This window comes from Natator depressus, chromosome 4 (genome assembly GCF_965152275.1).
Source record: "Natator depressus isolate rNatDep1 chromosome 4, rNatDep2.hap1, whole genome shotgun sequence".
Classification (NCBI taxonomy): domain Eukaryota; kingdom Metazoa; phylum Chordata; order Testudines; family Cheloniidae; genus Natator; species Natator depressus.
In genome coordinates, this window is record NC_134237.1 from 130948455 (window position 1) to 130971938 (window position 23484).

At 41.2% G+C, this 23484-nt stretch overlaps 1 protein-coding gene across 2 annotated transcripts in view; it reads right to left on the minus strand.

Annotated features, from left to right (window-relative positions):
* Window positions 1-23484, minus strand: part of CTNNA2 (catenin alpha 2) — a 775311-nt gene that overhangs the window by 155645 nt on the left and 596182 nt on the right. For both annotated transcript variants that reach the window (XM_074951902.1, XM_074951903.1), the window contains exon 9: window positions 15524-15604. In XM_074951902.1, coding sequence (XP_074808003.1) covers window positions 15524-15604 — 81 coding nt within the window. The remainder of the gene's footprint in view (window positions 1-15523; window positions 15605-23484) is intronic.

The following is a 23484-nucleotide window of genomic DNA, read 5'->3' on the forward strand; positions in this document are numbered from 1 at the left end:
AGCCAGAGAGTCCAGGTCATTCACTTCTTTAAGTTTCGTCTCATGGAGATTCAGTCCTGCCTGGACTATCATGTGAGCTGGAGGCTTCTGCCTCAGGCTGCTCTCCAAGCCTTCAGCACCGCGTGGTGACACCTACCCCAGCCTACCCCTTGCTCCCATGGCTCATGAAGCCTGGACAGTAGTAAGGAGAAGTTCAACTATAGGCTGAGCAAGTGCAGAATGGTGGTAGAATGTGCCTTTGAACGTTTAAAAACTCACTGGCGCTGTTTGCTGACTAGGTCAGACCTCAGCGCAACCAACATTCCCACTGTTATTGCTGCTTGCTGTGTGCGCCATAATATCTGTGAGAGTAAGGGGGAGACGTTTATGGAGGGGTGGGAGGTTGAGGCAAATCACCGATTTTGAGCAGCCAGACACCAGGGCGATTTGAAGAGCACAGCAAGGCGCGCAGAGCATCAGAGAGGCTTTGAAAACCAGTTTCATGACTGGCCAGGCTTTGGTGTGACAGTTGTGTGTGTTTCTCCTTGATGTAAACCTGCCCCCTTTGTTGATTTTAATTTCCTGTAAGCCAACTACCCTCCCCCCTTTGAAATAAAGTAACTATTGTTTTGAAACCACGCATTCTTTCTTTATTAATTTAAAAAAATGAGATAATGGACAAGGTAGCCCAGGTGGGGTGAGGGAGGAGGGAAGGACAAGGCCACATTGCTTATTGTGGCCACACTAAAAAGCAAACTGAATGACAGCCTTCTGTTGCTTGGGCCATCCTCTGGAGTGGAGTGGCTGGGTTTCCGGAGCCTTCCCCCATCCCCTGCCCCCTGCGTTCTTGGGCGTCTGGGTTAGGAGGCTATGGAACATGAGGAGGAGGGTGGGCGGTTTTACAGTGGATGCAGAGGGGGCCTCTGCACTTGTTGGCTTTCCTGAAGCTCCAACGGACGCTTCATCATGTCTGTTTGCTCCCCCATTAGCCTCAGCATCGCGTCCTGCCTCTGCTCTTTGCACTCACTTAATTCTTTCCTGGCCTCTGCCACTGAATGCCTCCATGCATTAAGCTGTGCTCTATTAGTGCGGGAGGACTGCATGAGCTTGGAAAACATGTCATCGCGAGTGCATTTTTTTCGCCTTCTAATCTGCGATAACCTCAGGGATGGAGATGATAGGGGGAGCGTAGAAACATTCTACGCTCTTCGATTCTGGGGGGACTGCATGGTCACTTGTGCTGCTGAGTGCTGCTGAGTTCGTCACGCTGACCAAACAGGAAATGAAATTCAAAAGTTCCCGAGGCTTTTGCTGTGTACCTGGCTAGTGCATCGGAGTTCAAAGTGCTGTCCAGAGCGGTCACAATGGAGCACTCTGGGATAGCTCCTGGAGGCCAGAACCGTCAATTTGCATCTGCACAACCCCAAATTCGACCCAGCGAGGTCGATTTTAGCGCTACTCCCCTCATCGGGGAGGAGTATAGAAGTCGATTTTAAGAGCCCTTGAGATCAACGGAATGGGGTTGGTTGTGTGGACGCAGTCATTTTTAAATCGATCTAACACGGCTAAATTCAACCTAACCACATAACGTAGACCAGGCCTGTACTGTATATTGTCATTTAGAAGCTATGGCTTATATTAAATTCTCCCTCCTTGTAGTTTAAAATCAAGGGTGGCTTCAAAATGAGCATGGTTTCTATTAATTACAGGGTAAAGTTCTACTTACTAATAGAGGGTGGCATCAAATGAAAATCATTGTTATTAAATACAGTATGTTAAATGTAAAGTTAATCAAATTAAATCCAAAAAAGTTGATGTGTCAGCCAAGCACAGAGATGTGACGTGTAAACAAAGCATGCAAATATTATTTTTAAATCATGAACAGTCTACTACAAGGCACATTCCCCACCTTATACAATCAATGTAGTCAGTTTATGGTGCACAGAGTAAGTTACTGTTATTCATAGCTAAGGGTTCTACCGTTCTAAGCACTAGTTGGGTCTACTTTATCATTGTTGATTCACAGTTCTAATTGCACATTCCAGAATGATGCTTTTCATTGCTGTATAATAATTTTAGAACCGAATGTCTCTGTGCTACTTACAGTCATGTAGAGAATAAAATGTCTAATCGTGACACTAGAAGGTAGTGCCACCGCAGGAGATTAACAGCTCTAACAGATTGTTAAATTTTATAAAGACTGGCAGTATAAAGCTGTCTGTAAAAAAAGTTTACTTACCCTTTGTTCATAACTATATCACACAACAAACAGCATTGCATTCACCACTTTCTACTTAACACCACAATATATACTGAACCCAGCTCCAATCACATGGCTTGTTAGCGTTCTGTAGCAGCAATTTGGTATAGATTAATTGGCACAGACGGAAACAAACTTTTCAACTGCAGGTCTAGTGAATCAAGTATGTCTCCCGAAATGTTATGAGGAATTGAGTTTTCAGGTACAATACAGTGACCACCAGAAGCTCTTGTAATACTTCATTTAACAGGAATTTAATAATTTGCATTCGAAATTTTGAACTATGGTCACAGAAGAGGAGTGTGTGAAATGCGAACCGCAGGCCTGCCCTAGTGCTCTCTCATCTTCCTTTGCTGGCTCTGTTTTCTGAAGCTCCAAGACAATTTGCAGTGTAGATCCATGGCAGGATTCCTTTCTTTTCTAGTGACCATTCCAGCAGCTTCAGTGGTGATGCAGATTTTTATATGCTCCTGCAGAGCTCTCATCTCCTACCCATGTATTAAGACTCACTGTAGCTGTCATTTAGATTTTTTTTACCCCAAAGATTAGGAGGGCATTAGAAATCTTACAGACAAAACACCCTGAGAGCAGCTGACCCCACACATGATAGCTCCTGACAAAATGCTGAGTAATTACACTGTCTTCAGAATAGTTCTTCTGTGAACCCGGATGTCAATGCATTCATCTTGTGCCCACAGTAGCTTAAGTGGGGAGAAGGTTCAACATTTAAAGCCTCTTAGACTTTCACTGCAGATCTCCAAGATCGACCGTAAGTGATGCATTTGAGGATTTGAACATCAAGGAAATAGTTCCCAGAAGAATGTTACTACAAATAAATGTGATAATTCATTTAATTGTGTGTTTGTGCGTGGGACCTTTTCTCTTCCCTTATCATGATTAATGAGATGAGGGAAAAGTCTGGGGCTGCTATTACTGATGGAAAGCAACAGCAAATAGTGATTTTTTCCCATAACAATTTGAAGGAGGACAGGAAGAGGAAGTCTTCTCCAGCAGTAAGACTACAAAGGGTACAAATTCCAAAAGCATCTAAGTGACTTAGGAGCACAAGACCCTGATCTTTAAAGGTATTTAGGTATTGCTCCACGCAGCATTGCAACACCTGACTTTGGAGACCAAGTCTCATTTTTAAAAAGTGACTACGGCACTTAAGGGTATTTAGGTGCCTAACTCCCACTGATTGTAATGGGAGTTAGGCACCTAAATACCTTTGAGGGTCTGGACCTTAGGGCCTTTAGTCCTCTGTAGCTCACGAAAGCTTATGCTCAAATAAATGTGTTAGTCTCTAAGGTGCCACAAGTACTCCTTTTCTTTTTGCGGATACAGACTAACACGGCTGCTACTCTGAAACCTAAGTTTCTTAGGTGCTTTTGAAAATGTTATCCATGTGAAAAAGGCAGAGGAGCAAGTATTACAAGCTCTTCAGGGCAGAAACTGACTCCCACTATAAGATTATAGAGTGAATAGAATGCTGTGGCCCCAAATCTGTATGGAGTCCCTAGGCACTATCACAATACAAATAATAATAACTTATAATAATAAGGGCAGTAAGAAGAAAGGAATGAGCAGTGTGCTGAGTACAGGGCCGGATTTTCAACTAGGCACAGTAGGCACATGCCTGGGGTGCTGGTGTTCTAAGGGCACCTTACCTCTCTAAAACTGTGTGCAACACAAAGGTCAGCTGTAGGCAGTGGGAGGAGGGGGTGAAGATGCTGTGCCTAGGGGCACGTAAGGTGTAAGGAGAACTAAGAGATAGGAAAAACTAACCAGTGTTTTGAACAAAAGACTGAGAGTTTGAAACTGACACAGAAGGAGACAGAGTTTGGTGTACTTTGTGAAGAGGAGTGAAATGGTCAAAGCGATGGAAGATGATTTTTTAATGTTTGCACTTTGGGTGTTACAGAGAGGGAGAGATAAAAAGATGGGAGGCCAAAAAGGAGGAAGTTACAGCAGTCAAGGTAACAGATGATGACTAAGGCACGAGCCAGGGTTTTAGAAGTAGAGACAGTGTGGAAAGGAGGGATTTAGAAGATGCCACAGAGGAAGAAGTGATAGGATTTTGCTAAAGGCTTGGGGGGGCATGCAAGGGGAAGGACAATAAAGTGTCAAAAATGACAGTGCAAATGCAAGCCTGAGTGACACAGACAGAGCAGCTGTCACTGGAGCAGGAGAAAGGTGAGTCAAAGAGAAGGGTAATGGAGGAAGGATAAGAAGTTCATGGGGTAATCATTCCATTTCACTGACAGCTACAAATCATGAAATGCTGTAATTCCAATGGCAAAACGATGCAACATATTTTGATCAAGTACACTGCACTGCAGGACTATATATATATTATAACTAGAATAGTCACAAAAGATATGAAAATTAGGGGCCAATATTAAAACTGGCTAATTGTGTTCAGTGGCTAAATAGTCTGTGGTTACATACCCTTAGTATTTGGATCATTGTGCTATTTCCCATTGTAAGTATATGCAAATGTAAGGGACTGCTGTAGATCGGTGATTCCTAAAATTTTGGGCCATTGATCACCAGAGGTCCACAAATCACTTGACGGGTGGTCTGTGGACAGCTGACTGGTCACCTGGTGCTAACCCTCCTTCTTGTTTCCCACTGTTAAAGTACATTGACATAAGCTAAACATACAAGAAGTACTTTTCTAACATCACTTTTCCTGTCAGCAACTTCTGCAAATTTCTGTGAGGAAGTTACTTGCTCATGACAGGGAAAGGAGCATCAATCACAAATGGTAAGAGCATGGTCCATGAGATACTCTCTGTTAAGGTATGCTCCACTGCTACCATCTTGTAGTGTGCTTTCTTAAGGAGTTTCAGTTTCTACTGACTGACCCTCCTTAGTTTGCTCTCAGTCAGGTCAATGCCTAGACCCTCACCTCCAATTATGTCTATGTGACATATTGTGACAAAGCTCTGTCCTTGCCTCCGTGGGTCCCTTGTTTCCTGGTGGATGTCGCTAGCCTCACAGGCTCACTGTGACCCTCCACGTAACCCTTCTCTCTCTAGAGACAAGGGTCACAGTCTACTGAGCCATTTTCATCATAAGCCTGTGAGGGAGGTGAGGAGAAGTTATCTTTCCTTGCACAGTCTCTGTTGTCTCCCAGTCTCAGTGATTAATCAGGGGGCAAAGGTGGGGGGGGCGGGAAGAGCCGGGGCCCACCCTCTACTCTGGGCTCCAGCCCAGGGACCCTAATAGTATCAGCTATGCTAGCTTTTAGAAACATGACATGTACAATTCCCTGGGCTACTTCCCCCACAGCAGCCCTCACTTCCTCTAGCTCAACTTCACCCTTACCTCAGGGCCTCCTTCCTTGTGCCTGATATGGTGTGTACTACTCAGCCTCTCCAACAGCACAACTTCCTCCCACAGCTCCTGACATGCACACCCACCTGACTAACTGGGAGGCTTTTAACTAGTTTCAGCCAGCCCCTGATTGGCTTCAGCTGTCCCAATCAACCTAGCCTTCTCCCTGCCTTCTGGAAAGTTCTTAATTGGCCCCAGGTGTCTTAACTGACCTGCCATTTCACTTATCCTGGTACCAGGGATTTGCTTAGCTTGGAGCTAATATATCTATCTCCCACTACTTTTCTATAGCCATCTGGCCTTGACCCGTCACAATTATATATATATAATTATGTCCTTCACTTTTTGGGCTTGCAGTTTCCTTCCATCTTCTGGCTGTTTTCTCAAAGGCGGCCTGATGTGAGGCTGTCACCCCTTTGTTGTCCCAGGCCTTTCTGCTTTTCTTTCCTTCTCTGCACTCTCCCCTTTAAAGCAGACCTTGTTTCCTATATGGGTTGCAGCTGTGGGTGCCTGCCTCAATGATTGGCAGCTGTGGCAGCTGCCTGGGGTTATGGTCAAGCTGCTTGCTTGTAAACAGGACAGACTCGGCTCCCGCTCTACCACAGTGCAGTCTGGGGATTGTCGACCCTGTTAATATCCTCTCCTGCAAGGCCAAAGCCCAGCCTTGGCTGGCATAGGCCAGGTCCCTGGACCAAAAAATGGTGTTGCAATGAAAACTTCCTGCTTGGTGCTCTATCCAAAAGACATATGGTTGTAATGACAGGTATCATCTCATGGGATCATATGCAAGGTATGCTCCTTAACAAGTGTGAACTCATTCCCTAGAAGATAGTACCACAGGCTTTCTATTGTCCATTTGGTAGCCAAGCATTCTTTCTATCACTGAGCATATGTTCTTGCAGGGGAAGTTTCCAGCTGATATATACTATCAGATGTTCTTCTCCATCTACCTCTTGAGAAAGGACCATCCCTAGTCCTATCACCAATGTGTCTGTTTGTAGTATGATCCCCTTTTCAAAGTTTGGGCTATACAGCACTGGGTGTCCGCAGAGTATGGTCTTGAGTTTTTGAAAGGCAGTTTTGCAGGTGGGTGTCCAGAGTGCCTGTCTTGGGGAGGCATCCCTAGTTAGGTCAGGCAAAATGGGGTATAAATCAGTGACAGTACCCAGGTTAGCCTAGGAAGGCTCGCACTTGCCTTTTGGTCATGGGGTTTTGTATGCCTGTGAGGCATGAACTTTATCCACCAATGGACTTGTCCTCCACCAGCTCTGGGTCCCAAGCAATGAGCTTCTTCCTTTCCTATTGCACATTTAGCTGGGTTTGCTGTTAACCCAGCTTCTTTCAGGAATGGGAGTCCCAATCCTTGATATAGATAACTACGTCATCCAAAAAGAAAAGGAGTACTTGTGGCACCTTAGAGACTAGCCAATTTATTTGAGCATAAGCTTTCGCGAGCTACAGCTCACTTCATCGGATGCATACTGTGGAAAGTGTAGAAGATCTTTTTATACACACAAAGCATGAAAAAATACCTCCCCCACCCCACTCTCCCTCTGGCAATAGCCCATCTAAAGTGATCACTCTCTTTACAATGTGTATGATAATCAAGTTGGGCCATTTCCAGCACAAATCCAGGTTTTCTCTCCCCCACCCCCCTACAAACCCACTCTCCGGTTTCAGAGTAACAGCCGTGTTCGTCTGTATTCGCAAAAAGAAAAGGAGTACTTGTGGCACCTTAGAGACTAACCAATTTATTTGAGCATGAGCTTTCGTGAACTACAGCTCACTTCATCGGATGCATACTGTGGAAACTGCAGAAGACATTATATACACAGAGACCATGAAACAATACCTCCTCCCACCCCACTCTCCTGCTGGTAATAGCTTATCTAAAATGATCATCAAGTTGGGCCATTTCCAGCACAAATCCAGGTTTTCTCAGCCTCCGCCCCCCCCACACACAAACTCACTCTCCTGCTGGTAATAGCCCATCCAAAGTGACCACTCTCTTTACAATGTGTATGATAATCAAGGTGGGCCATTTCCAGTACAAATCCAGGTTTTCTCACCCCCCCACCCCCCTCCAAAAAACACACACACACAAACTCACTCTCCTGCTGGTAATAGCTTATCCAAAGTGACCACTCTCCTCACAATGTGTATGAAAATCAAGGTGGGCCAGTTCCAGCACATATACAGGTTTTCTCACCCCCCCCCAAAAAAAACACACACACACAAACTCACTCTCCTGCTGGTAATAGCTTATCCAAAGTGACCACTCTCCCTACAATGTGCATGATAATCAAGGTGGGCCATTTCCAGCACAAATCCAGGTTTTCTCACCCCCCCACCCCCATACACATACGCTGGTGTTATTAGGCCCTGTGATGAACATCAGCCACACTATCAAAGGCTCGTTCACCTGCACATCCACCAATGTGATATATGCCATCATGTGCCAGCAATGCCCCTTTGCCATGTACATTGGTCAAACTGGACAGTCTTTACGTAAAAGAATAAATGGACACAAATCAGATGTCAAGAATTATAACATTCATAAACCAGTCGGAGAACACTTCAATCTCTCTGGTCACGCGATTACAGACATGAAAGTTGCGATATTACAACAAAAATCTTCAAATCCAGACTCCAGCGAGAGACTGCTGAATTGGAATTCATTTGCAAATTGGATACAATTAACTTAGGCTTGAATAGAGACTGGGAGTGGCTAAGTCATTATGCAAGGTAACCTATTTCCCCTTGTTTTTTCCTACCCCGCCCCCCAGACATTCTTGTTAAACCCTGGATTTGTGCTGGAACTGGCCCACCTTGATTATCATACACATTGTAAGGAGAGTGGTCACTTTAGATAAGCTATTACCAACAGGAGAGTGGGTTTGTGTGTGTGGGGCGGGGGAGGGGGGGAGGAGAGAAAACCTGGATTTGTGCTGGAAATGGCCCAACTTGATTATCATACACATTGTAAGGAGAGTGATCACTTTAGATGGGCTATTGCCAGTGGGAGAGTGGGGTGGGGGGAGGTATTTTTTCATGCTTTGTGTGTATAAAAAGATCTTCTACACTTTCCACAGTATGCATCCGATGAAGTGAGCTGTAGCTCACGAAAGCTCATGCTCAAATAAATTGGTTAGTCTCTAAGGTGCCACAAGTCCTCCTGTTCTTTTTGCGAATACAGACTAACACGGCTGTTACTCTGAAACCTACATCATCCAAGTATGCCACTGCATATTGATTATGCTGTTGGAGTAATCGGTCCATCCAACATTGAAAAGTGGCCATCATCATGTGTTCCAAAGTGCACGATCTTAAATTAAAATAGGCCTAGTGGTGCAGAAAAAAGCCATCTTGTCCTAAGAATCTGTTTTAATGGCAAAGTGGGGGTAGTCTTAGCAGCTGTAGTCCATAGTGATATGTCTTCCAGGTAGCTGGTGGCATAGTCCATGATGACAAGTATGTGCTCATGTCCAGAAGCACTCCACTCTTGAGGTCCTATAAAGTCAATTCCAATTCTTTCAAAGGCAGTCTCCACCAAGGGGAGCAGTATTAGTGGAGCCCACAGGATTCCCCTAGGGATTGTTAATTGGCATTTGGGACATGAAGCACAGAAATTATCTATTTCTTAAAGACCCGTGGCCAAAAGTATCAGGCAAGGAGCCTAGACTGGGTCTCGTCCTTCCCAAGATGTCTCACATATTGTGTGTGCCAGATGCAGTAATTTGCTGCAATATACACAAGGTACTAGCAACTGTGTCTGTATCTCTTGTGTCTGCTATTCTTGGTCTACATGATGTAACTGTAACATTATCCATTGACTTTCCCCTGCATGTTGATTTTTTCTCACATTAAGAAGGGTGCCATTAAACATTCAACATTTGCAATTCCGTAAATCTGTGGAAGCATGCTTCCTTCTAGTCTAAATATAGGAGGTTTCTGGACTTAGTACAGGAAGCTGGGTTGGTGAACAGTGAGCTTTTAATGGAACTCTATGTACGGGGAATAATATCAAAACTATCTGCAGGGCTCATCACTCTTTGCATAATACTCTGAAAACACCTGCCTATATGTTCACAGCATCACACAATAAAAATTAACTGTTTCAAGCCAATGACTGCTGTGAGTTTATAGAACAGTCATGATCCTACCGAAAAGTTTAGATTAACTGTGGCTCCTTCACTTTTTGCCATGCAAAAATAATCTGGTATGAGTACTTAAGTTCCAGATCAATTTTTTCTTCATTTGATGGAAGGGTTACACACAACTACCTGTTATGGGTATAGTTTTCTGAAATACGGCACCATATGTGCATCAGTAAACATTATGTGTAGAGTAAATTAAACTGAGCCTTATAATTAGTCAGTAAGGAAATTACTGCAGACCTGAAAGAGTAAATCAGCATTATTAAAACACTATCCATTTCCTCCGAAGCACTCTCAAGTGTCATAAAAACTCAATGTCACAGTGATAAACATCTAGAAGAAATATATTTTGAGATGGGCAACAAAAAGACATGGGAATTCAAATAAGCCTTTTAAGTTCAAGTCCAAACCACCATTAAAATGAAGTTTAGGAACCGGCTCTTGCCCCTAATTTTGACATCAGATATTTAGATATTTATTTAAAGCAACTATTCATAGACTAAATATACTAATGGTTCTATTAAATAGTAGAAGACAAAAATAGTTCCAGAAATGTACACCTTGCCAGAAACCTACACCTTTCTGAGTCCAATCCTACAAATGACAGGTTTCAGAGTAGCAGCCCTGTTAGTCTGTATTCGCAAAAAGAAAAGTGATGCGTCCGATGAAGTGAGCTGTAGCTCACGAAAGCTTATGCTCAAATAAATTGGTTAGTTTCTAAGGTGCCACAAGTACTCCTTTTCTTTTTGCAATCCTACAAAATGCCTCAAATTCACAGTATCTTCAGTGCTGGCAGTGACTTGAATGGAAGGTGAAAGAGCTCAGCACGTTGTTGTATTGTGCACTCATTCCCTGTACTTTGAGTAATTCAGCAACGTACCCAGATTTCTATCCAAGACCAATATACCTTTGTACCAGGCTTTAGATCAAATGATTTAATTAAAGTACATATATACACAAAAACAATAACAGTACATATGCACTAAACATTATACATGGCAAAATCAAGTATCCCTTTGTGCTACCAAGTGATTTCACAGAAACAGCTTCCTGATTTCCACAACCAAGAGCAATAGAGGCACTGCAGTCGAAGCAGTGATATATTAAGCCTCAAGAAGGAAGCTGATGAGATTCCAATGAGGAAAGGCTGATGCTGCAAGTGGCCTTAGGTTCAAAGTTATATGCAAGTTCACTCAGGGAGGAGTCACTTTCAGAAATGTTAATATTTTATCAGGAAGCATTCTGATGTAGCAGGATGAAGCAATGTCACCAATCACACTGCAAATTCTCTGGGGGACAACTGAAACTTCATCTTTGGTAATACAATGCAACCTTAGAAAGGGAGGGTCAAATGGCTAATTTATTCATCTACAAGCTGACTGTAACATGACTTTGCATCAACTTTGCCTCTGCAAAATAAGTTGCTAGCAAATGCTCATCTAAGTCTTAATTTAAAGCTGCAAGCTCTTCTGGATATTCTACTATTACATAACAAATATATACAGCTTTTCAATCTTCAGAATTATTTTATAAATTATCTAATGAATCCTCACAAGGCCCCTGAATTGGGTATTGTGGTGCCTGTGAAGCTCTCAGCTACTATCATGAAGGAAGCCATGAACCCAGAGAGATAGATTTGAGTCCATAGACTAAGAACATTATGTAAGAGTCTATCCATGGTATAATTTGCATTATATGGGTTTAGATACCATAAAACCTACTCCAACAGCATACATTTTTCAGGGTTAGGTGTCTCCTTTGTCTAACAGCTTGGCCTAAAGGACATGTTTTTACTCCTGGAGACTCTAGTGTATACATGAATTTTCAATGGCTTTCAAAGTGCCGTAAAATACGATTTTTTCCCAGAGTTCATAAGCAACGGTAATGCAACTTCCTCTAAATGGCGTTGCCCCACATAAGGAGCATAAAATAATATGCTGTCTCCCGAGTGCTAAGACAAGAGATGTAACAAGAAGGACCAAGGATATCCTGGAGAATGTTGTCTAATTCCACCTACTGTAGTCTACACTAGAGAAAAAAGTTGCACAGAATCATGGACAGTTTCTGAGACCTGGAAAAAGTGCTAAAAATGGAGTTAAATCGAGAGGTTTTCTCAAAGATCCTTTTAGTAGGTTGATACAGGAAACCAATTAATAAGTGTGCCAATGATACAGAGGGTTTTATTTATGAATTATATAAACTTACATATAAATATATAATGTGTTTCATGGTTTTCTACAATTCGAAAGACTTGGACCACCAAATGTATTTACTGAAATGAAAATGTTATCTCAGTGATTTTTGGATTTTAACTCTACAATCCTGATTCCTATTTTTTTATTATAACATCCTGTGAACTAAAGTTCTGCAGAGGAAGTAAACTCCATTTCACAAAAGACTGAGATTCTGAAACCTGTTTTCATGACTATTCAGAACTAAACCCCAAAACTTCTAAATTCTCCACAACAGAAAGCTCTGATTTGGTTGCCATTGGTGTAGTTGTTTTGGAGAGGTCAAAACACTTTGATTACTGTAACTCAAAGAAACACTGGCAAATAGTGGCTGAACAGATCAGCTGCTAAACTGGAGGAGAGTCTGGGGCACAGAGACTGTGGCAGCAAGGGCAGGAGGCAGCAGAATTGACAGGTGGAACACCAGTGGTGGTGACAGTGGAACAGCTGGTATACTGCTAACTCTACTCCAAATGATCTATAGCCATGTTGGCCATCACTGTGCATTCAGCCTGCATGTAAGCCAAATTCTTCCCTGCTTATCTTTGTTCCAATGTTACTGCAGAGTCACAGTGTCTCAAAGATTGTGTGTACATGCTGTTTCCGATTAGCTGTAATATTTAAACGATAGATTTATTATTTTTTCTCAATAGAGAGAACATACAAACAAAATAACTGGCAATAGCAGGCTTCTCACTGCTGTGATCTTTCTTGTCAGCCGTAGCATGGTGTGAAGGATGTTTCCAATTTAGGGGGGCTGGTTTGTTTTCTTTAGACAAACTTGTGTGTATAAAAAAGCAAAAAATCCTGCCAATTGGCACAACTTGTTATCAGACACAGAACTCTCTGCTTTTCCCAAACAACTGAAAACAAAGTAAGTGGCAGCAAGAAGCAGTAGGTTGCTGTGGGACACTTGCTTCTAAGCACTGATTCAGTCTGACTCAGTTTGATATTATTCTCATTCACAGTTGACATAAAGGTGTAAAAATTAGATCTATGTAATATTTTTCAAATACCCAGAAGATTCAAAGTGATGATTATACAAGGTGTTATTCCTCCAAAAGAGGAAAACTGATACTGCTAGAAATTGTGAGATGGATTTTTTAACACCAGATTCCCCACCCACAACCACGTCAGCATGTTTGTGCATTCCTTTGTCTAACTAAATAAAAACCTCAATGAGATCTGGAGTAGAGTGACCTGGGAAAAAGAAATCAGCCTGACTGCTGAAGCCTGGGAAGAGAGCCCTTTCTGACAGATGGAAGACAATCCCTCCCTTGCCCACAAATTCATTTTGTAGATCACTCAGTTCTAGGGCAATAACAATGAGCTTGGGGAGTCTGATTGACAAGAACTGAAAGAGGCTCCTATTCGAAAAAGTGACTCTGTAAAAAGGGTATTATTCTGCTTAGCATATGTGCAATGTGCCTCAGGTAGCCCATGACCAGGATTCATCACCAAATTTGGTCTGCTAGTTGGATCATTAGCTTCCCTGGCCCAGGCCAGATACTGATGGGGAGCACGGCATGAACACTGAACCATGCCCCCGGATGGCATGATGCAGCTCCACGTTTGTTGTCCCTGAAAAATGTCTGCTTATAATTTGATTAATTCACAAGTAAAAAGATTGCAAACTGCCAGGCTTGCACTCTCAAACTTGGTTCATTTCTTCTTGAACCTCATTGCCCATAATAAAGAATCTGTTGGACAAATCCTGCCAACTCCACTGGGCAACCCCACACATGCAAACACCCTGTCTTCAAATGATGTCCTCAGTGACACCGGTGTAATATCATTGCTTTCGTGGGGTTGCTTATCTGTAACTGAGTGGAGATTAGCACACATTCTCTTGATGATGCAGAAGGAGAAATAGAATGCAGTTTATGTCTCTTAGCTGTGGACAATTTCCCCTCTGATTATACACTCTTCAGTGCAGTGACTCTGTCTTCCTGTTCATTTCCATACCACCTACTACATTTGTGATTTGATTATAATGAGAAGGGCTTTGAGCCACTACCATAACTCGAATAAATAACAGACTCTTCAGGGCTAGCAGGAATAAAACCCAGTTAGAATGTTAGCGGTTTTGGTTCCAATTCTACAAAAACTGACATACACTTAACTTTGCTCACATGATTAGCTCCAACTTATTTTTGTGATTGAAGTAGTAGAGATGATGCCAAATGCACACAAGGAGCAGTTGTGTTGAGTAAGGAGGTGCCATTTTTACATAGTCCCTTCTGAGACTGGAACCTGATTTCAGACGTGAGCAATACAAGTGTCTGCTGGGAGCCCCACACAGAATAGCAACTCGTGTGTTGACCTTGTACTTCACTCTAGCAGTGGGAACAGAGTGAGAAACAAGATATGGTGCAAACCACACTCTTGCAGCTTGAGGTCTCACAAATCAGGTGGCTGGACCTGCAGAGAGACAGTATTTTTCTGCTCTCATTAACTGTAGCAACAGAGACAATGTTAGCTTTCCTACAGCATGGCTGATGATTCACACTGTGTGGGGGTCCAACTATAACACATTGTAAAACTGCAATGTTTTTATTATTACAGTATTGCAATGGGCATTGAGGTCAATATTTTCAAACCTGGGTGTCAAAAGGGAAGTAGCTAAATGTATGGCCTAATTTTCAAGGTGATGAGCACTAACATACATAAAAACTGTGGATGCCTAGCACCACTGCAAGCAAGGTTACTTAGACAGATACCTAAATACAGACTTAGGTGCTTATGTTACCATGCTTATTTGCATAGTTTGGTCTGTTTGTATACAGCAATGGTCTGATTGGCCAGCCGATCCTTTCTGACAATGTCTCATCCATGGACCAACTCAGAGCTGGGATTTCATCACCCAAAAGAGGAGGAAGATCCTTCTACCCTTAATGTGAAATTGGTAAAACACCAAGGAGATTTAATTTAGGGGGAAAAATCCAACTCCATCCTCCCCGACTCAATTTCCCATCCCCAGTTGCAGAGTTTTGCATCATATTATTCTGTTACAAAATACATTGCCTAGTAGAATAAGAAAAAAAAATAGTATGGAAAAAGCAATAAGCACCTTTTCACTTCTGTTTTTCCATCTTCTCCCTATTCATATGCCGTTTCCATTTAACAAGCATTTTAGCTGAGTTTCCTTTTAAAATGTTAGAGGCTTTGGCTCCCGTCCTACAAACACTTACACATGTGCTTAACGTTTGTCACATGAATAGTTTAGTGTATTTCAATGGGACTACTCATGTGAGCAAAGATAAACACGTACGTCGGTAGCTGCACAACTGGCTTTAGTGGTTCCCGAGTTAACTAAAGCTTAGAGTGTTTTCCCTTCTCCCAGACATAAGGAGCACTGGGTAATTCATCTAGCAGGTAATTCAGTTTCTCCATTGTTACTCAGCAGGTACCAAACCGGCTGCCACCATTAATTATAATGTAATAATAAATTGTAAACAAATCATGCATTTTTCTAATTCTACTCTTGTCAAAGAGAGTCTGAACATGCAGAACAATGACTTCCTTGAAAATGAACATGCATAATGAACACAAAGTACCTGTCTTCGCAGATCCCTCGTTTTTTTGGTCATCTTGTCAATGGCAATGTTCAGTGGGTCCCCTTTTTCTTTTCTCCCAGTCTATTTAAAAAAATATGTTTTTACAGTTAGAAAAAAACAGTTCAAAGATGCAAAAAAATACAGTCTAAATATACAGGTTTTAAAATTCTGAAAATGTATCAAAAGAAGCATTTCAAAAGCCACCTAAATATCTATGTATACATGCAGTAAATCTATCTCTGTATTGTTTGCACCCATCACAGCACAAATCAAGGTTTCTTTTCAATATACGTTATCAACCACACTATTAAGGGGACGCTGCTGTGTATAGCAGATTTTTGAACAATTCATAAAAGGATAAAAAAGGGAGATTAATGTGACTCACTAGACCGTTCAGAACTTTTGCACAGATACATTATGTTTGCATGCTATAGCACTTGCTGCCAAAATCTGGCAAGACCTCTCACTATATAACAAATATTAAGAGTTTCTAATCTCTGTCCTGCCAGGCGGTGGGTATGTTAAACACGATAATAAGCAGCAAAACAGCTTGAGGACTGAATGAAAATGTTCCATATGACTGTAACAAGAATTGTACTGGCAGACATTAGATATAGAATAAAGGAGACTTCCACTTAAAACGCTCTCTTGTGCAGGAAGTCTCGAAGCAAAGATTCTCAATGAAGATTAAAAAGGGGAGGGAAAGAAAGGGGAAGTTTTCTGCACCTTAGTGTTAAAAAAAAAAAAAAAAGTTTTAAGGTTCCAAGTTACAAAAAAGCTTTAAGTGACTGTCAGATGTATTATCTTTCTTTTAAGAGAAGGCTGCTTCTCTAAAGATTCGTTAAATTTTGTATCACATTGAAATCCATTTGATAAGGGTTTTTTTTTATGAACAACAAAGATCTCTTCAATCCTTTCTCCCATTTTCTTTTCCCACATCTGTTTTCAAATATCATATTTACAATTATCCCCCGCATACCATTAACCAAGATTTTGTACTTCCAACAGAGCCTAACTGCATATGTTTCTGGGATCTACTGAAAATTCACTTTCAAAAGGTTTTTTAAACATACCCTTTCAATAATGATTTCTCTAAGACATATGACTATGCTATCAACTCTATACGGTCATCTTCTCATCCTCCGCTTTAACCGGTTAGCTGAGTCAATGTTTGACTTGTATTACTGTAATGTTAATTTTGATAAAAGGCCAATGCATTTATAATCATTCAGGAATCTGTAAATCCTCTTTTCTCAATCTCGAAATTCAAACATTACAGTAGCAAAAGACAATAGGATTTCAAACAAAATACAAATTTACTCCTTAGGATCAGAAAAAAATCAATGATAAACCGATTGAAGTGAATTGTACACACCTACAGGAGAGAACAGGAACAATATACCCCTTCAATATTTTACAACAGAAAATATTTGTGTAGCCCACTGGTGAGTGTGCATTACAGGTGTGTCATTCCCCCTACCCCAAGTCCCTAGTGTGTCAGTCAAGTTAGTGGGCACCATGTTTTTAAGTGGTTAGCCTACAGTTTGTCAAGGTGAAATTTAACATAAAAAAAGGAAAGAGATTTGGACTGATATGATATGTAATCAAAACATATTTAAATTGTGACAACAGAAAGAGGGATTGTCAAGTGTGCTGGTCTATATAATATATAAATACAGTCGAGGTGCTAGTTTAAACTTAGAATATAAAGTGGTACTCTCATAAAAAAAATCCAGTAACTCTGTTACATATATATTAACTGTTTGCAGTAACAAGGGTTGGTGACATTAGTATTCAATGCCACTTTCATTTCTCTGTTGCGTGACTCCACGTATGTAATGTTATTTAAGGTCTCTCTTTCTCCTCTCTCTTCTAGCTGGCTACCGGGTGAAGTTCTGATCACAGAGCTGTGGCAAGAGGTACAACTGTATGAAATGTTTTAATCCATGTATTGCTGTCATAGGGATAATACCTCATTGTTATGTAAAAAGAGCTGCTGATAAACAATGCAAGTTACTCTGTATATTAGCAAAATGATAATAATTAATAAGCTAATCAACAGAATTTAAAGCCACTTCAGGATGAACTTTTTAAATAGTCACATCACTACGCAACAATTGACTAGCATTTTTGTACTAATTTGGTGCAGTGTAAATTTTTCTTGAGTCCTTCCTTGATTTCAGTGATGCAGGATCAAGCAATTCCATTTAGCACCCATTAAAATGGATCATAAAGCTGCCCTGACCAGGCAGCTGGTAATTCCCCCAGAGTTCAGCCCTCTCAGTGCAGGGGCCAAGCCAGGGCTGATGGGGGACAAAGATAGAGCGTGCTGTGCTGTGGCTATCTCCAGCCATTCTAAGAGCCATTGCAAGGCACAATAATTTATAGCAGCGAACCTGAGGCTTGTTTAAATTATGCCATGGACTGAACCAAAATCAAAAGTCCTGGGGGAGAACAGAGATGGGATACATCCATATTTTTCTCCCTTCCCCTCCCCCTCACAACCAGGTCCTGTGCAAGCAGAACTCTACTGTAGCTGAGGATCTAGCCTTTGCAATTCAGTTGTGAATGTCCCAAATGTAATTTCTTGGGAGACTGTTCTGAGACTGTTACACGACTACTCACGCTCAGGATAATTCTGGGCGACATTCAGCCTAAATGTACACCATCTTAATTTCAACACATGATTTTGATTGACCCAATATGCTTTGGAAGTCATGTCACTCCCTCTTGAGAAATTCCTCTGTCATGGCTGTTTACATTGGTAAAGGGTTACAATGCCTCCCCCAGGACACAGTTTTAAACAGGAGAGCAAGACAAACACCTTAAATAAATAGCATTATTGGCAAAAATGGTAGGGCACATGATGTTACATAACATCCAGCAGCTCTGTCAAATCCCATCTGTTGTTGGCTGAAAATATATATGTTATAAAAGTTTATTTATTGTAGTCTTTAAAAACTCTTGTATAGAAATTGTTATGGGGTCGATCTTCTGCCTGCGTTCCTTGAAGGGAACTGACTGACAAAATGAGGCCTATACCCAATATCATGGTATTTCTCTGTTCCTCCCTTCCAATCCAGGGGGCATGAAAAGTACTTTGGAAGTGTGAGAGAGAGATGCAGAACCAATAGCATGTGTGGAAGAAGGGAATGTGGGGCCCACACAGCCCCAGACATGGGAGGGAGAAGAAAATGGGAGGCCCAAAGACGCTCTGGCATGAGAGGGTAGAATGGAGTAACCCAGATACAGGGGAAGGTGGAGATGCGGGGCACACGCATCAGCTTCAGCCAGGTCAGTGATTCCAGCATCACAACTCAAGCTTAACTATTCACATATTATATCTCTGTCAGGACATTTTCACAGTACCATCTCCATCAATTTTAGTACCATCCAAATAGCCTGGGAGCCATTCCTCGCCTTGTCTGATTTCTTTTCAGCCAACTGGGATGGGTCTTTTTCAATGGGCTCCTGACAAGTATTTGGGGGGAGGGATAGCTCAGTGGTTTGAGCATTGGCCTGCTAAACCCAAGGCTCTGAGTTCAATCCTTGAGGGGGCCATTTAGGGGGTTCTGGGGCAAAACTGGGGATTGGTCCTGCTTTGAGCAGGGGGTTGGACTAGATGACCTCCTGAGGTCCCTTCCAACTCTGATATTCTATGAATCTATTAGCGATTATCTTCAAAAAACTGTAAAAGATGAGAAAGATTCCAGAGGATGGGAAATGGACAAATATAATTCCAATCTATAAAAAAGGGAAATAAGGACAACCCAGGAAATTACAGACCAATCAGCTTAACTTCAGTACCCAGAAAAATAATGGAGCAAATAATTAAACAATAGATTTGCAAACACCTAGAGGATAATAAGCTGATAAGTAACAGTCCGCAAGGATTTGTTAAGTACAAATTGCATCAAACCAACCTAAAAGCTTTCTTTGACAGGGTAACAAGCCTTGTGAATAGGGGGGAAAGCCATTCCCAGAGAGCAGTTATCAGTGGTTTACAGTCAAACTGGAAGGGCATATCTAGTGGGGTCCTGCAGGGGTCAGTTCCGGATCCAGTTCTGTTCAATATCTTCATCAATGATTGAGATAATGGGTATAGAGAGTACTCTTATAAAGTTTGCGGACACTTTTGCAAAAAAAAGCCATTATCATTCTGGGATGTATTAGCAGGAGTTTTGTAGAGAAGACATGAGAAATAATTCTTCTGCTCTACTCCTCGCTGATTAGGCCTCAGCTGGAATAGTGTGTCCAGTTCTGGGCTCCACATTTCAGGAAAGATGTGGACAAATTAGATAAAGTCCAGAGAAGAGCAACAAAAATGACATGGGAGAGAAGACTGAAAAAACTGGATTAGTTTAGTCTAGAGAAGAGAAGACGGAGAGGGGACATGATAACAGTTTTCAAGTACATAAAAGGTTGTTACAAGAAGGAGGGAGAAAAATTGTTCTTCTTAACCTCTGAGGATAGGACAAGAAGCAATGGGCTTAAATTGCAGCAAGGGCAGTTTAGGTTGGACATTAGGAAAAACTTCCTGTCAGGATGGTTAAGCACTGGAATAAATTGCCTAGGGAAGTTGTGGAATCTCCATCTCCATCACTGGAGATTTTTAAGAGCAGGTTAGACAAACACCTGTCAGGGATGGTCTAGATAATAATCAATCCTGCCATGAATGAAGGGGACTGGACTTGATGACCTCTTGAGGTCCCTTCCAGTCCTATGATTCCATTGTTTCTGTGATGTCTATTAGCTGGGAAATGGGGATTTCATTACTCTCACAGCCTCAGCTTCCACTACAGTCTCAATTTATGGGAACAGCCAAGCTAAGAATTTCCCCCTCCCACTCCCAGATAACTTCTCAGATGGTTTGTAAGCCTAAAAAGCTATTTACACATAAAAAGTTGGAGAGCACAGAGTGCTCAGCCTCCATGAACAACCAAGTGTGCGACACTCCAGGTATTTCCCCCTCTCAAAACTCAACAGTCAAAAATACTTCCTGAACCATGAAACAGAAAAACATTAACTGGCCTCCATAAATTGAGCAAAGTCAAAGTCAACAGTTGCCACAGAGTTATTTTTAAGCTAATACAGTAACTCAATTTACTTAGAGCAAATAACGAGAGTATTCCAAATACTCCACGCACAGAATTAGGAGTCAGTGTGGAAGGAATTCCATCCTCCAGTGCAATGAGGTGTTCTAACATGTAGTGGTTTTTATTCTTAAGACAATTTTCTCATGAGCTGTTCACAGGTGCATGAAACTGAACTAAAGTTATATCTTTCTCTCTAAACATATTTCCATAACCACGATACCTGCTATTCCTTATACCTGCTTAATAATCAAGACCCACTTTGACCAGCTTGAAGGCATTTACAGAACATTCTTTTGCAGCCCTAGAAATCAGTATGGGGAAAAGAGATGGGCTACTGGGTTGCAGGCCAGTCAATCCAAAGCTATGGTGTATTGTGTATGTGATGTTATCAGACTCTAGGGAGGAGGCTTAGCTATTACAGAGGAACTCTGCTGCCAGTTTTGCATAAAAATTAAATACTACACAAATGTGAGTTATTAGAGTTAAAAAAAAACAACTCCTGAAACTGACACACGCAACACAACTCAGGGTGAATTGATATTTTTAATATTGGAGGTGCTTAGATAATTGTGGTGATGAACATTATTATAAAGGCATAGAGATGAAAAAGGGACCTTGAGCTGAGATCATGTATGCTGAATAATCACCCGACTGAGCATTATTACTCAGCCTCAAAAGCCTCAAAAGCTAGATTTGATTAGCCAGAAGAAAGGTGACTGTAAACCCACGTACAAACAGGGCTGAGGTAGGTGCTACACAGGACTCAAAGTTGCTTCTGTGATTACAGGAGCTGCATTGTTCTGGTGCAGACAGACGGTACATTTGTTGTTATGTCATCAATAAAGAGGAAGACTTCAAGGTAAAAAGTATGAAAGAAACTACCTACTTTTCCCTTTAAGACGTCTTATCTGGAAGGCTAGACAGAATAATGGTTCAATTTATTACAATACAAAAAAAAAAACCCTTCTCCAGCTGTGTGAGAAGGAATCAGAAGATGCTATCGTTTTTACACACTCAGACACCTTCTGTCTTCTCTGCTCAGATAAGTGAAAGCTGGGATAGCTCAGTCTCATCATGTATGACATGTTGCATGACCAAGACAGACCTGCTGTCATTTATCCAGTAATTTAGCCCAAAGGAGATAGGTGGGAAGATTATCTATTGATCCAACAGCTACCGTTCCTTAACATACTTTTAACTATCACCTTGGTAGATGCCTCCACGATTAGAGTTTATTCACAACTGCAACACCACACTGTTAAGGTATACATTCATCTTCAGAAATATACCAGTCCTAATATCTTCTTTTCACTGCCGAACAACATCACTCTTTTAAAACTATGTTTCCGTTCAACATCTTCATAAAAGTGATGAACTGAAACGAAGTACTAGAAAAAACAGACAAAACAGACCCAAGTGGCAGCTTTAAGTGGGAAGATAGGAAAATATGCACTGGTATTTTTAGCCCTATGGTCTATAAAAGGAGACTAAGTCGGGTCAGGAGAAGACTATTCCACCTATCCTATCAAATAAAGGTAAATGTCAATGATATTTGAAAACCCCAGGCTAAGTGGAGACAATGGTCAGGAAAACATATTTTGGATGAAAAGTCAGGTCCTCATATGAATAATCTGAATAGAATACTGCATTAGCCATACATTAAGTAAAAATATGTAATATCTGACATATTAAGAAAAACAACAAAAAAATTTGGAAGTGATAGAAAGTTTTAAACACTTTCTCTCTCTCTCTGTATATATAGATATATATCAGCCACATACAAACCAATTTTAACCAGATTAACTAGAGCAAAATAGGGATAGATGTTCAAATGACAAAGCTGCCAGAGAACAGTATACTACGGACATTTTAATGAGAATTAGCACCAGTTAACCTTTTGTCACTTGAGAAAGCCATATTTAATTAACCCTTTTTTATCTCTGCACCCTGGCACAGTAACATAGTTAGACAAGGTTCAACATATATATCACAATTTCAATTGGCTAACATGCTTTGAATCACTTTGGGAAAACAGGCAATGGTTTAACGCTCAGCTGAACCTTTACTGTGGAAAAAATTGCCTACATTTATGTCATTTTTTTTAGAAAAATCCATCCTATTTAATTTTATACTTTCCCCAGCTTTAGTTTAAGAAAGGGCCTTCCACTCATCTATTAAAAAAAAAAATCTTCTGCTTCCTTCTTTCTAGCACCCTCCCAAGAAGACAACAAACCTTTTTAACTCTTAGACACATGGGGTGAATTTCTGGCTCCACTGAAGTCAATGGCAAAACTCCCATTGACTTCACTGGGGCCAGGATTTCAACTATGCTTTTAAGTAATACCAGGATATATTTTCATTTTTGAATAGTAGAAATGCCTCCTAATAATATGCACTCACTCAATCTGTCCTAATTCAAAGTGTGTGCGTGTAACTGTGTACACACACGATTTTGTTAGGGATTTATCACATACTCAGTTTTAATGTGTATGTCCCATTTTTCTCTTGTCTATTTCCATGATTAAGTGAAGGAGCAGTGGGAAACTTTGCATAGATCAGGAAAAGAGCCCCACTTGGGATTCTTATTCCTAGACAAGCCTTTCTTGTTAATACTGTTGTTTATGTAGAGGCATTTACATAGAGGTAGGCTGGCTCAGCTCACACAGAAAATCTGCAAGGACAGAGCAGAAAGATTACTGTATGTAAACTACCTTGCCTAACTGACCTATCGTGTTTATTCAGGGACCTTCCAAGCTTTAAGTCAGTTCCAGGCTGTGGCTCAGTGGAGACTAGTAACTTGTTCATTAACACAAGTGCCAAACTCAAAATTCCCAACTGTCTTCATGGGTTTGCAATCACATTAAA